At 40.3% G+C, this 13789-nt stretch overlaps 1 protein-coding gene across 2 annotated transcripts in view; it reads left to right on the top strand.

Moving 5' to 3' along the window:
- RB1 (RB transcriptional corepressor 1) overlaps positions 1 to 13789 on the top strand; it is a 231141-nt gene that overhangs the window by 63365 nt on the left and 153987 nt on the right. For both annotated transcript variants that reach the window (XM_040341234.1, XM_040341233.1), the window contains exons 13-14: positions 671 to 787; positions 4627 to 4683. In XM_040341234.1, coding sequence (XP_040197168.1) covers positions 671 to 787; positions 4627 to 4683 — 174 coding nt within the window. The remainder of the gene's footprint in view (positions 1 to 670; positions 788 to 4626; positions 4684 to 13789) is intronic.

Raw genomic sequence — 13789 nt, 5'->3', positions numbered from 1 at the left:
CACTGCCAAGAAGTATGAACAGATTCTTATCCATCACACAATACAATCTGGGTTTCCTGGTCATGCTTCAGAATAAAAAATTGGGGATACTCAGAAGCCTTCCAAACACACAGCCCAAACAAAACATAACTACATTATACAGAACCTTGATCTCTGTATTACTAAACCATTCGATTACTTGAAGAGATGATGGCAAACAAGATGGCCAAGTCTGTTGTGGCGCTGGAGCAAGTTCTCCAGGACGATTGAAGAATCCTACCAGAAGAAGTTTGAGAAACTTCATGCAAGTGTACCCAATATAGTGCATGTTTAAGGGGGTATTTAAGCCAACTAGAACATTTAATTTGTGTTTTTTTTTCCTTTTGTTGTTGTTTTCTGTTAGTGCACTTTTTAGGTTGATTATTGATTAATAAAACATTATTCGTGTCATTTTTGTAAAGCAGTCTTGCTTCGCAGATTTGTGTGCACAGTACTGTATGAGAGTCTACCACCTAGTGGAATCAATAAATAGGCTGGAAGTGCTTGTACAAGGATTCAAAATAATAAAGGCTCAGAGTTGCTTTACCAAACTGCTTAAATTAATTAAAACTGATCTTTAATACAAAAATGTGTGTGCAAATATAGTTAATTGTTTTTTATAAGATTTTAATGGCAATTATTTCCTTTGCAGAACTGCACAATAAATCCAAAGATCAAGATCACAGAGCGAGTAAATTGCTTAGGACAGGTTTTCAAAGCACGTTTTGCCACTGCAATTGGCCAAGCATGTGCAGAAATAGGATACCAGGTAATGTTCGAGTATTATCATTGCACAGTAACGTTTGTATTATTAAAGCATGCTGTAAAACTTTGTGTACATTAGCTTAGTGCAGGCCAGAGCAAATGTTTAAGCCACCTATAATGTAGATTTGGTTATGGGATGTTGGGCTGTGTTTGTAAGATGGCTTTCTCCCTCTCCCCACCGCCTATCATTCTGGCTCTTTCAACACATGTTCGGCTTTAATATTTCATGAAGTACAATGTGAACCACAGTGCAATCTCCACTGTTATTTTCATTTTATCAAAATTTCTGCTCACTGCTTGCATCTCCCTTTTTCAGTTCAGCCATATTTCTACCCTCTGCTTTCCTCTCCCTTCTTCTTGTCTAGCTGTATTCCTGAACTACGGAAACGAAAAAACTGACTGACTTTAGTTATATTTTCATTGAATTTATCACAGTTTAATTACTGAGCAATGATCAGTAGCCTATAATATTTTTTTTTTTAAAGATAAATACTGTATGAGATGAAATGGACTAATTTTACTGTTGGAAAATAACAAAAGCTAAACGGCAAATCATGGTTTTATGTACTGTAGTTTAATCACTGAGATATTCATTCAAGCAATGCATGATGAGGTGTGGAAATTTACTTACTTGGGCTCCAGGTGTGAAAGTGAGCATATCCGGACCCACCCATTGTGCATGAAGATTATGTGATTTAGGACTTCCACTGAAAAAGTGTGAATTGTCAAAATACTGGAGTAGAGATGGTAAAATCGCATTATACAGTGGATATAAAAAGTCTATACACCCCTGTTAAAATTTCAGGTATCAGTGATGTAAAATGTCAGGTATCAGTGATGTAAAACAATGAGACCAAGATGAATAATGTCAGAACTTTTTCCATCTTTTAAAGTGACTTGTACAACTCGATTGCAAAACCAACTGAAATATTTTAGGGAGGGTGTGTAAAAATAAAAATATAAAGTGGTTGCACACCCTCTTATAACTGGGGATGTAGCAGTGTTCAGAATCGGGCAATCACATTCAAGCTCATGTTAAATGAGCATCAGTACACACCCGCAATCGTTTAAAATGCCTCTGATTAACCCCATATAAAGTTCAGCTATTCTAGTAGGTCTTTCCTAGCATTTTACAGCAAAAGCCATGGTCCGCAGAGAGCTTCCAAAGCATCAGAAGGCTCTCATTGTTAAAGGGTATCAGTCGGGATGCAAAGAAATTTCCAAGGCATTAAGATATGTCATGGAACACAGTGAAGATAGTCATCCAAGTGGAGAAAACATGGTTACATTACCAAGAACTGGACGTCCCTCCAAAATTCATGAAAAGTATAGAAAACTGGTCAGGGAGGCTGCTGAGAGGCCTATAGCAACATTAAATGAGCTGCAGGAATATCTGGCAAGTACTGGCTGTGTGGTACATGTGACAACATTTTCCCAAATGTCTGGACTATGGAGTAGTGTGGCAAGACGGAAACCTATTTCTTACGAAAAAAAAAAACATCCAAGCCCAGCTATATTTTGCAAAAATGCATCTGAAGTCTCCCAAAAGCATGTGAGGAAAATGTGTTCTGGTCTGATGAAACCAAGGTTGAACTTTTTGACCATAATTCCAAAAGATATATGTTTAGCGCAAAAACTGCACACCACCAAAAGAACACCATACCCACAGTGAAGAATGGTGGTGGCAGCATCATGCTTTTAGGGCGTTTTTTCTTCAGCTGGATGGGGCCTTAGTCAAGGTAGAGGCAATTATGAACAGTTCCAAATACCAGTACAAAACTTTCAGGCTTCTGCTAGAAAGCTGAACTTAAAGAGGCACTTCATCCTTCAGCATGACAATGACCCAAAGCATACATCAAAATCAACAAAGTAATGGCTTCACCAGAAAAAGATTAAAGTTTTTGGAATGGCCCAGCCATAGCTCAGACCTGACTCTGATTGAAAATCTATGGGGTGATCTGAAGGAGATGCTCTCAATCTGACAGATTTGGAGTGTCTTTGCAAAGAACAGTGGGCAAATATTGCCAAGTCAATATGTGCCGTGCTGATAGACTCGTACCCAAAAATACTGAGCGCTGTAATAAAAATCAAAAGGTGTTTTCAACAAAGTATTTTTACTTCCCTCCACCTAAAATATTTCAGTTTTATTGTATAACTTGGTTGTACAGTTTATAGGTCACATTAACCACTTAAGGACCCCTTCACGCCGATATACGTCAGCAGAATGGCACGGCTGGGCACATCCACGTACCTGTACGTGGCCCTTTAAGCCCAGCCGTGGGATCGCGCGACCCGTTCCGAAGCTCTGTGACCGCGGGACTAACGGACCCGATCGCTGCCGGTCTCCCGTGATCGGTGCTCCGGAGCTGAAGAACGGGGAGAGGTGTGTGTGTGTACACACATTCCACGTTCTTCACAGTGGCACTGTCATTGATCGTCTGTTCCCTGATATAGGGAAACACGATCAATGATGTCACAAGTCCAGCCCCGCCCCCCTACAGTTAGAAACACATATGAGGTTACACTTAACCCCTTCAGCGCCCCCTAGTGGTTAACTCCCAAACTGCAATTGTCATTTTTACAGTAAACAATGCATTTTTATAGCACTTTTTGCTGTGAAAATGACAATGGTCCCAAAAATGTGTCAAAGTTGTCCGCTGTGTCTGCCACAATGTCGCGGTCATGAAAAAAATCGCTGATCGCCGCCATTAGTAGTAAAAAAAAAATTATAAATAAAAATGCAATAAAACTATCCCCTATTTTGTAAACGCTATAAATTTTGCGCAAACCAATCAAACTGGGAAGGGTAAATGGCTAATTGGGCCCAATTTGGACATTTTACCTTGGGGGCTGTAGCAATGTGTAATTTCTTTAGTGTTGTGGTTATGAAAAAATATAATAAAAATATTTACAAAAATGTGAGGGGTGATACTCCCTTTTGTGAGACACTATAACGATAGATATAGTGTGTGTGTGTGTGTGTGTGTGTGTGTGTGTTGTCAGTGCTACCTGTCTGGATATAAATGCAGTGGTCTTTTCCTTATTCATCAGAACTGAAGAAGTGGCCTGGGTAAGTTTGAAACATCTAAACCAGGGGTCTCAAACTGGTGGTTCCATGAGGTATTGCAGGGCTGACAGTTCCAAGCATGACTCCCACAGGCAGAGGCATGATGGTACTGGTAGTTTTGCAACAGCTGGGCCGCCAGTTTGAGACCGCTGATCTAAACTATTACAGAGCAAGTTCAGTTGAATATGACCAACTTCTACTAGATATATAAAGGGCATATACACTCTTGATTCAGTGTTTGGCACTTTGAATTTATTATGTATATATTTCAGCTGTTCTGGTTAAATGAACACTCCTAGTCTATAAATCTCTTGTTTTTTTGTATTGTGGAAGTCTGGTCAATGCTGTGTGCCCATCTGTTAAAGAGTAACTGAAGTCCCCTTTTTAGTAGCCCACTCCCCCCCTCTGGCACTACTATTATAACTCATGCACAGATGTGCCGAAGGGCTCTGTGGTACCTCTGCGCATGCGCAGGACTTTTCACTCACATGCACAAAGATGGCAAAGGTATGAACTTTCCATAATGGTTGTCTTTGCACATGCGTGGGGAAACCTACGTGTGCAAAAATGTGGTGGAGAAACCTGTGCATGTGGAAAGGGAGGAGGCAGGGCATTATAAGACAAAATATAAGTCTACAAAACATTATAATTTTCTCAAATTAACACTCTAAAAACGGTTTACATTGTGGGCATTTTTTTTTTTTTTTACGTTTTTAGTTTTTCTTGATGTTTTTGGACTACAGAATTGTTTAATAACTGGCTTCTGTTTTCAACAGCGTTACAGAGTTGGGGTACGTTTGCATTACAGAGTGCTGGAGTCTATACTTAAAGCGGTAAGCACATTGATCAATTGGATTTGCTTGCGTCTGTGTTGATAAGTTTCAGACTATATACATTTCATCTAATTCATACGTGTTAAGGATTAAGTCCCTGGATTTTCAAGTATACTTTCATATAAAATGTACCCTTTATTTTATTCTTCTTCCAAAGTTTTAATTGTTGTCAAGAAAAGAGAAAAAACGTACAGTAGTCAGCTTCGAACATCTGCACAGGCATCAATGCACAACAATGTTTGTTAAAGCTATACAGAGGAACACCTAAAGTCCATGAAAGAAGAAAACAGCTGGGTATTCAGAGCCACTGGAGGTGATGCGTAAAGTAATCATTACCAACTATATTGGTTAAGCAGGAGATCATGACAGTAACAGGCTGCCCTCTTTATTCATTGAGTATAGCACAGGAAGAACGGCCAACAATTTTTGTTGGCGAGAGCAAGCATGGATTAAAAGGAGTGTGTGGCACACAAGCCCATAGACTTAAAAAAAAAAAAAAAAAAAAGGAGAAACAAAAGGAGAAACAAAAACAGAGGATGGTAACGGTGCAAAGTTCAAAATCTTTGTTTACTATCTGATCATGGAAATGATTTTATATGTGAGCATGTCCTTTTAAAAAGTATTCAAGTGCTCTATATTGCATAATATGTGTTCTATAAATAGCTTGTCCATGTTTTAAATGTCACCAAGTTTAATTTGGTAATCCAATCTTTTTTATTTGACGGACCATAGGGATAATGGCTCACATACCAGAGATAATAAAAAGGACTGGACTTTCTCAACCTTTTCAACACAGAGGAAGCCTTAAAAATAACTTTCCGGTCTCAAGGACCCCCTGCTAAAAATTACTATATCTAGTATACAGTAGTATATTACATACAGTACAGTAGTGTGATGGTCACTGGGAAGAATTCCTCTTACAGATGGCTAAAAAGATCATTCAGTGTGAACTTATCTGAAAGCAGAAATTACTCCTTGCTCAAGGAACCCCAGCAACCTCTGGAGGAACCCTAGTTGAGAAACCCTATTCTAGGCTATGCTTTACTGCTCCTTTTTGTTTGATCCTTTCTGTTCTTCATTTATTACTAGCTGAATACCCGGCGTTGCCCGGTCTTCCTATCTTAACCTTTTGGGGAGGAAAATCATAGAAATATAAATATAGCCATCTTTTATATAAGGGTGTAGGTAAGGGTTAATGTAACTGTCATATATTTTTATTTGGCATATAAGTAATATGTGTACCAGGTATTATTGAAATATCTCCAGGCGTACAGAAGTTATGTGGGAACATACATTTCCCATTGATTTGCATGGGACTTTAAACAAAAACCCCGAACCTCACAAATGGGGGTAGTTAAGGGATACATTAACTATCCTATAGTTTAAGTGGACATATAAGTAACATGTGACCAAGTGTTATCGAAATATCTACAGCCGTTTGGAAGTTATGAAGTAACATGTATTTCCCATAGAGTTGAATGGGACTTTAAAGAAAAACCCCGACCATGGCAAATGGGGGTGGGTAAGGGTTAAACCACCTATCCTATGTTTGTTGCTGACATATAAGTAACATGTGTGCCAAGTTTCATGTAAATATCTTTAGCCGTTTGGACGTGATGCTGGAACATACATACATACATACATACATACATACATACATACATACACACACACGTTGAGTTTTATATATATATAGATTACCCTGTGGTGGCTCAAAGGAACTTGGTTTTTGTAACTTTTAGCAAAGTTGACCACTACCTGTCAGACCAGACCACCACCTTCAGGGCTCAATCAGGCACAGCATACCGTAGAGGTTTCATCTAACAGCCTGGATCTTGAGAGAAGAATCATAAAAGATAAAGGTTGCTCAGACAGTAGAGTAGTGTTTTGAACAGTAGCAGTCACCAAAAAAAAAAAAAAACATATACAGAAGTTGGAAGGTTTTCTTCTGGTGTGGTAGCAAAATGTTATCCTTTCCATCTGTTCCAATTACTTTACATTTCCTTCAGGATGGGATAGGTCAGGGTCCAGCAGTCAGTACCTTTATGGATTAGCCTTCCAAATACCTGCCCGTCAGTTTTCTTAAATGTAAAACTTGGAGGAACCCTTAGTGGAAAGATTTGTATTGAGAGAGGATAGTACCTCTCCAACAAAAATGTGTTCCCCTGTGGGATTTATCCAAAGTTTTAAATGGTCTATCCAGACCCCCTTTTAAGCCCATTTGGGGATTATCTGTAAGACTGCTCACTCTGAAGATGTTCTGTTGGTCATCACCTAAACCAGAAGAGTCTCTATATCTGTGTGTGTGTGTGTATATATATATATATATATATATATATATATATATATATATATATATATATATATATATATATATATATATATATATATATATATATATATATATATATATATATATATATAAATAAATTTTTGTTTAATAGAGAGACACCGCAAAAGTTTTCACCCCCTTGGCTTTTTACCTATTTTGTTACATTACAGCCTTTAGTTCAGTGTGTTTTTTTTTTTTTTTTTTTTTTACCTGAATTATGTGATTGATCAAAACACAATAGTCTAAGTTGGTGAAGTAAAATTAGAAGACTATGGGCCAGATCCACAGCCAGCGGGTGTAACTTAAATATTCGGATTTAAGTTACACCGCCGGAAAATTTCTACCGAAGTGCCCGATCCACAAAGCACTTGCCTAGAAATATTTTCTGCGGTGTAACTTAAATCCGGCCGGCGCAAGGCGTGCCCAATCTAATGGGGCGAGTCCCATTTAAATTAGGCGCTCTCCCGCGCCGGAAGTACTGTGCATGCTCCCGACGCGATTTTCCCGACGCGCATTGTGCGAAATTACGTTACGCCAAGTTTTGTGAATTGCGCCGGGTAAAAAAAGTTGCGTCGGGGGAAAAAAAAGAGATGCGGCGGGAAAAAAAAAATCACAAAAAAATTTTGACAGCGTCGCGGGAAAGAAGGGTCTACTTTTACATGGTGTACTAACTTTACACTTTGTAAAAGCAGCCCTAATTTTGCGATGGCAAACTAATACTTACGGAGAAAAAACGAAGCGTAAAAGCTTCGTGGATCTCCGTAAGTGCTAATTTGCATACCAGACGCTGGATTTCGACGAGAAATGCCCCCAGCGGCGGCTGCGGTACTGCATCCTAAGATCCGACAGTGTAAGTCCCTTACACATGTCGGATCTTCTGCCTATCTATGAGAAACTGATTCTGTGGATCAGTTCCATAGATAGTAACAGGGATACGACGGCGTATCAGTAGATACGTCGGCGTATCCCTTTTGTGGATCAGGCCCTATATACATAACCTGTGCGATTACATTTATTTATTTTTGTCTGAAAAGCGCAGTCATCAACCCTCTTCTACTTAGGGGGTTTCTTGGCTGTGGTGAAGTGATCACTGTCTGTTCACAAAGACTGCCAGGAGCCTTTTTTTTTTATTTTTTATGTAGAGATAACAAATCGACACACTTTTATAAAGTTATAAATGTGAGCAAATGGTTTCTCTTTTTACACCTACAGTGCCTTGCAAAAGTATTCCCCCCCCCCCCTGGCTTTTTACCTACCTAAGTTTGTTACATTACAGCCTTAAGTTCAATGTTTTTTTAATCTGAAACAGAACACTATAGTCTAAGTTGGTGAAATAAAATTAGAAAAATATATACATCTATTTTTCAGAAAGGGAAAAAAAATAATTGGCATGTGCGTATGTATTCATCTCCTTTTGTTATGAAGCCCATAAAAAGCTCTGGTGCAACCAATTACCTTCAGAAGTCACATAATTAGTGAAATTATGTCCACCTGTGTGCAATCTAAGTGTCACATGATCTGTCATTACATATACACACCTTTTTTGAAAGGCCCCATAATCTGCAACACCTAAGCAAGAGACACCACTAACCAAACACTGCAATGAAGGCAAAGGAACTCTCCAAACAAGTAAGGGGCAATGTTGTTCAGAAGTCAGGGTTAGGTTATAAAAAAAAAAAATATATCCAAATCTTTAATGATCCTTAGGAGCACCATCAAATCTATCATAACCAAATGGAAAGAACATGGCACAACAGCAAACCTGCCAAGAGACAGCCTCACACTAAAACTCACGTACCGGGCAAGGAGGGCATTAATCAGAGAGGCAGCACAGAGACCTAAGGTAACCCTGGAGGAGCTGCGGGGGTTCCACTGCAGAGACTGGAGTACATAGGACAACAATGAGCCATATGCTCCATAGATTTGGGCTTTATTTCAGAGTGGCCAGAAGAAAGCCATTACTTTTAGCAAAAAACAAAATGGCACATTTTGAGTTTGCGGAAAGGCATGTGGAAGACTCCCAAATGTACGGAGGAAGGTGCTCTGGTCAAATGAGACTAAAATTTGAAGTTTTTGGCCATCAAAGAAAACGCTATGTCTGGTGCAAACCCAACACATCACATCACCCAAAGAACACCATCATGCTGTGGGGATGTTTTTCAGCAGTCATGACTGGGAAACTGGTCAGAGTTGAGGGAAAGATGGATGGTGCAAAACCTGTACCACTCTGTGTGTGATTTGAGGCTAGGATAAAGGTTCACCTTCCAGCAGGACAATGACCCCAAAAGCACTGCTAAAGCAACACTTGGGTGGTTTAAGGGGAAACATGTAAATGTGTTGGCATGGCCTACTCAAAGCCCAGACCTCAATCCAATTGAAAATCTGTGGTCAGATTTAAAGATTGCTGTTCACAAGCGCAAACCATCCAACTTGAAGGAGCTGGAGCAGTTTTGCAAGGGGGAATGGGCAAAAATCCCAGTGGTAAGATGTGGCAAGCTCATAGAGACTTATTCAAAGTGACTTGAAGCTGTGATGGCTGCAAAATGTGGCTCTACAAAGTATTCACTTTAGGGGGGTGATTAGTTAGGACAAAATAACAGAAAGTCAATGTGCATATTTGTTGTTTGCTTCACAATAATAAAAAAAAATCTTAAGTTGTGGGCATGTTCTGTAAATTAAATGATGCAAATCCTCAAATGATCCATGTTAATTCCAGGTTGTGAGGCAACAAAACACGAAAAATGCCAAGGGGGTGAATACTTTTGCAAGGCACTATATATCCCATGCTAATCAAGCTGAAAAGCGCAATACAAACTTTAAATGGTTAATGGTGATGGTAGGTTTTGAAATTTGTGTGCAATATCTTTCTTATATAAAAAAAAAAAAGTCTACACACCCCTGTTAAAATGTCAAGTTTCTGTGATGTAAAAAAAAAATTAGACCAAGATAAATTTCAGAACTTTTTTTTTTCCGCCTTAAGACCCCTGTTAGCGCTAAAGCGCTGCTCATTTTTAGCGGCACTTTTCGACCAATAGCGGGGCGGTTTTAACCCCTAAAAAGTGCTTTTAAGGCTCTTTGGAAGAGCTGCCTATTCATTGTAATAGTAAGGCGTTTTGGGAGCACTAAATACAGAGCTCCCAACTCGATCCAAAGATGCTGCTTGCAGGATTTTTGATAACGTTCCGCAAGTGCACCGCTCCAGTGTGAAATGTGTCACTGCAGTGAAAGGAAGGAGGTTTTCCCAGTGTGAAAGGGGTCTTAATGTGACCTATAAACTGTACAACTCAATTGAAAAACAAACTGAAATCTTTTAGGGGAGTAGGGAGTAAAAATTTAAAAAAAAATGTGGTTACAGAAGCGTTCACACCCTCTTATAACTGGGGATGTAACTGTGTTCAGAATTAAGCAATCGCATTCAAACTCATGTTAAATAGGTGTTGGTACACACCTGCCATCATTTTAAAATGCCTCTAAAACCCCTTTTCACACTGAGGGCATTTTGCAGGCGCTATAGCGTTAAAAATAGCGCCTGCAATCCGCCCTTAAACAGCTGCTCCTCACACTCCAGTGTGAAAGCCCGAGCGGTACACTGGCAGGGCATCAGAAAAAGTCCTGCCAGCAGCTTCTTTGGAGTGCATTAGCAGCGGTGAACTCACTGCTGCTAATGCACTCCTGCCCATTGAAATCAATGAGCAGGGCTGCCGTACCGCCGGCAATACACAGCTATAGCGCGCATTGCTGGCAGTTTTAACCCTTTCTCGTCCTCTTGGGGGGGAGTTAAAAGCACCCCGCTAGCGGCCAAAATGCGCCACAAATCCGACAGTAAAATAGCAGCGTTTTTCCGCTATTTTACCGCCGACGCTCGGTGAAAGGGCTCTAATTAACCCCAAATAAAGTTCAGCTGTTCTAGTAGGTTTTTCCTGAAATTTTCTAAATAGCTTCCTAGAGTAAAAGCCATGTTCCGCAGAGAGCTTCCAAAGCATCAGAGGGATCTCATTGTTAAAAGGTATCAGTCAGGGGAAGGGTACAAAAGAATTTCCAAGGCATTGGATATACCATGGAACACAGTAAAGAGTCCTCATCAAGTGGCAAAAATATGGCACAACAGTGACATTACCATGAACTGGACTTCCCTCAAAAATTGATGAGAAGAAAACTGGTCAGGCAGGCTGCCAAGAGACCTACAGCAACATTAAAGGAGCTGCAGGAAAATCTGGCAAGTACTGGCTGTATGACAACAATCTCCCGTATTCTTCATATGTCTGGGCTATGGTGTATAGTGCAAGAAGGAAGCTTACAAAGAAAAACATCTAAGCCTGGCTGCATTTTGCAAAAGCATGTGGAAACGTGTTATGGTCTGATGAAACCACGGTTGAACTTTTTGGCCATGATTCCAAAAGATATGTTTGGCGTAAAAACACTGCACATCACCAAAAGAACACCATACCCACAGTGAAGCATGGTGGTGGCAGCAATCATGCTTTGAGTCTGTCATTTATTCAGCTGGAACACAAGCCTTAGTCAAGGTAGTGGGAATTATGAACAATTCCAAATATCAGTCAATATTGGCACAAAACCTTCAGGCTTCTGCTAGACAGCTGAACATTAAAGGGGAACCTCATGAGAACGACCCAAAGCATACATCCAAATCAACATGGGAATGGCTTCACCAGAAGAAGATTAAAGTTTTTTGGAATGGCCCAGGCCAGAGCACAGATCTGAATCTGATTTGAAAATCTGTGGTGTGATCTGAAGATGGCTGTGCACAGGAAATGCCCTTGCAATCCTGACTGTTTTTGCAAAGAGTGGGCAATTAAAGGTGGATAAAGTTATGAAATTATTTATCTTTGTCTCATATTTTACATCACAGAAACCTGACATTTTAACAGGGGTGTGTATTTTTTTGTGTGTGTGTGTGTGTGTGTGTGTGTGTAAATAAATATACAGCGGGTAAAATAAGTATTGAACACAATCACCATTTTTCTAGGTAAAGATATTTCTAAAGGTGCTATTGACATGACATTTTCACCACGTCGACAACAGCCCATGCAATCCATACATACAAAGAAACCAAAACAAATACAGTGCATCCGGAAAGTATTGTATAGCAAGAGCAATCCGTGCTAACCCCTATTAACATACAAAGTGAAAAGGATGTGTGCAAGGACCCAAATAATTGGTGAAGACAATAAACATGGGTGAAATGAAAAAATATGTGAAAAAAAGGTGCAGCACCTAAATACAAAAAACCTGAATACTAGGCTTGAAACACATGAAAAATAAAACGGATAAGTGCGCAACCAAACAATTAATTCGTGAATGCAAATGTCCTTTGTTCCTGAAAAGGAAAAAGACCAACCAAACAAATGATATATTGCATGAATGGTTTAGGGGTACAGTCCTTATAACATTGATAAAGAGGATCCAACTTCTATCCACTAGCAGGGATAATGCAGGTGTCTTCAATTATAATCCCACCATCTAAGGTAAGTAAATGGCCGCTTATCGGATCAGTAGGACCCCCGCAGGGATCAAACAGGCTCTGCACAAAAGAGTATCCTCGGCTTGTTCCAAACACTCAGTCCTGGTCCACTCCTCCACAGATGATTCGTGGGACACTGCTGTCTCAAATCTCTCCGGGGATGGTATCCACATCAAAAAGTAATGCAGGAACGTGTGCATGAAGAGGAAAAACAAGGCTTCATGGTGCAGTATTTAGTAAAAAAGGGAGTCCCTTTATTCCATTCAAAGGAAACAAAATACTGACATCTAAAAAGCTCTTAGTAAACAAGGTTAAGAAACTAGAGCAAAAAAAGTGCAGCCAGCTTCGGCTCGGGCTGATCAGCTGGGAGCGTGGTGACGTCAGCTGCTGATGCTCCACCCGACGCTGCGTTTCTTCCTATTGGGCATCAACGGGGAACGGAGGCATAGTGCTCCATTCCCCGTTGATGACCAATAGGGAGAAACGCAGAGTGGCCCAGCCAGAGCCCAGACTTGAACCCTATTGAACATCTCTGCAGAGATCTGAAAAAGGCTGTGCACCAACTCTCCCCATCCAACCTGATGGCGCTTGAGAGGTCCTGCAAAGAAGAATGAGAGAAACTGTCCAAAAATTGGTGTGCCGAGCCTGTAGCATCCTACTCAAAAAGAATTGAGGTTGTAATTGGTGCCAAAGGTGCTTCAACAAAGTATTGAGCAAAGGCTGTGAAGTCTTCTATATACGTGTGTTTTTTTTTTTTGTCAATGAGACTCGGCTGATCACAGATCAGAGGCCCCTTACCACGTGATCGGCTATCAGTCAATGACAGCTGATCACGTGATGTAAATAGACGATCGGTAATTGTTTTTGTTTTTCTCCTCACGCTGGCAGTGTGAGGAGAACGAAAAGCTGGTCACCGGCTTCTGTGAAAGGGACATCGGTCCCGTAGAGGAAGAGCCATAGCCACATCTGTGCCCACCAGTGCCGCCTGCCTGTTCACATCAGTGCCACCTATCAATGCCCACCAGTGCAGCCTATTGGTGTCATCTGCCAGTGCCCATCAGTGCAGCCTGATCAGCATACATCAACGAAGGAGAAAAACCCAGCAGTAATTAAATACCACCAAAAGAAAGCTCTATTTGTGGGGGGGAAAAGCTGAAAATTGGTCTGGGCAGGAAGGGGGTTTAAGTGCCCAGTAAGCAAGTGGTTAAAAATGACCTTTCCTTTTCGATCTGCAGCACTGTAATTTTCTGTAAAATGCAATATGGCTACCTGGAGGCATTCTGTACACAGAT

The sequence above is a fragment of the Rana temporaria genome, chromosome 2 (genome assembly GCF_905171775.1).
Source record: "Rana temporaria chromosome 2, aRanTem1.1, whole genome shotgun sequence".
NCBI classification, from domain to species: Eukaryota; Metazoa; Chordata; class Amphibia; order Anura; family Ranidae; genus Rana; species Rana temporaria.
This window is presented reverse-complemented; position numbering and strand designations above follow the sequence as displayed.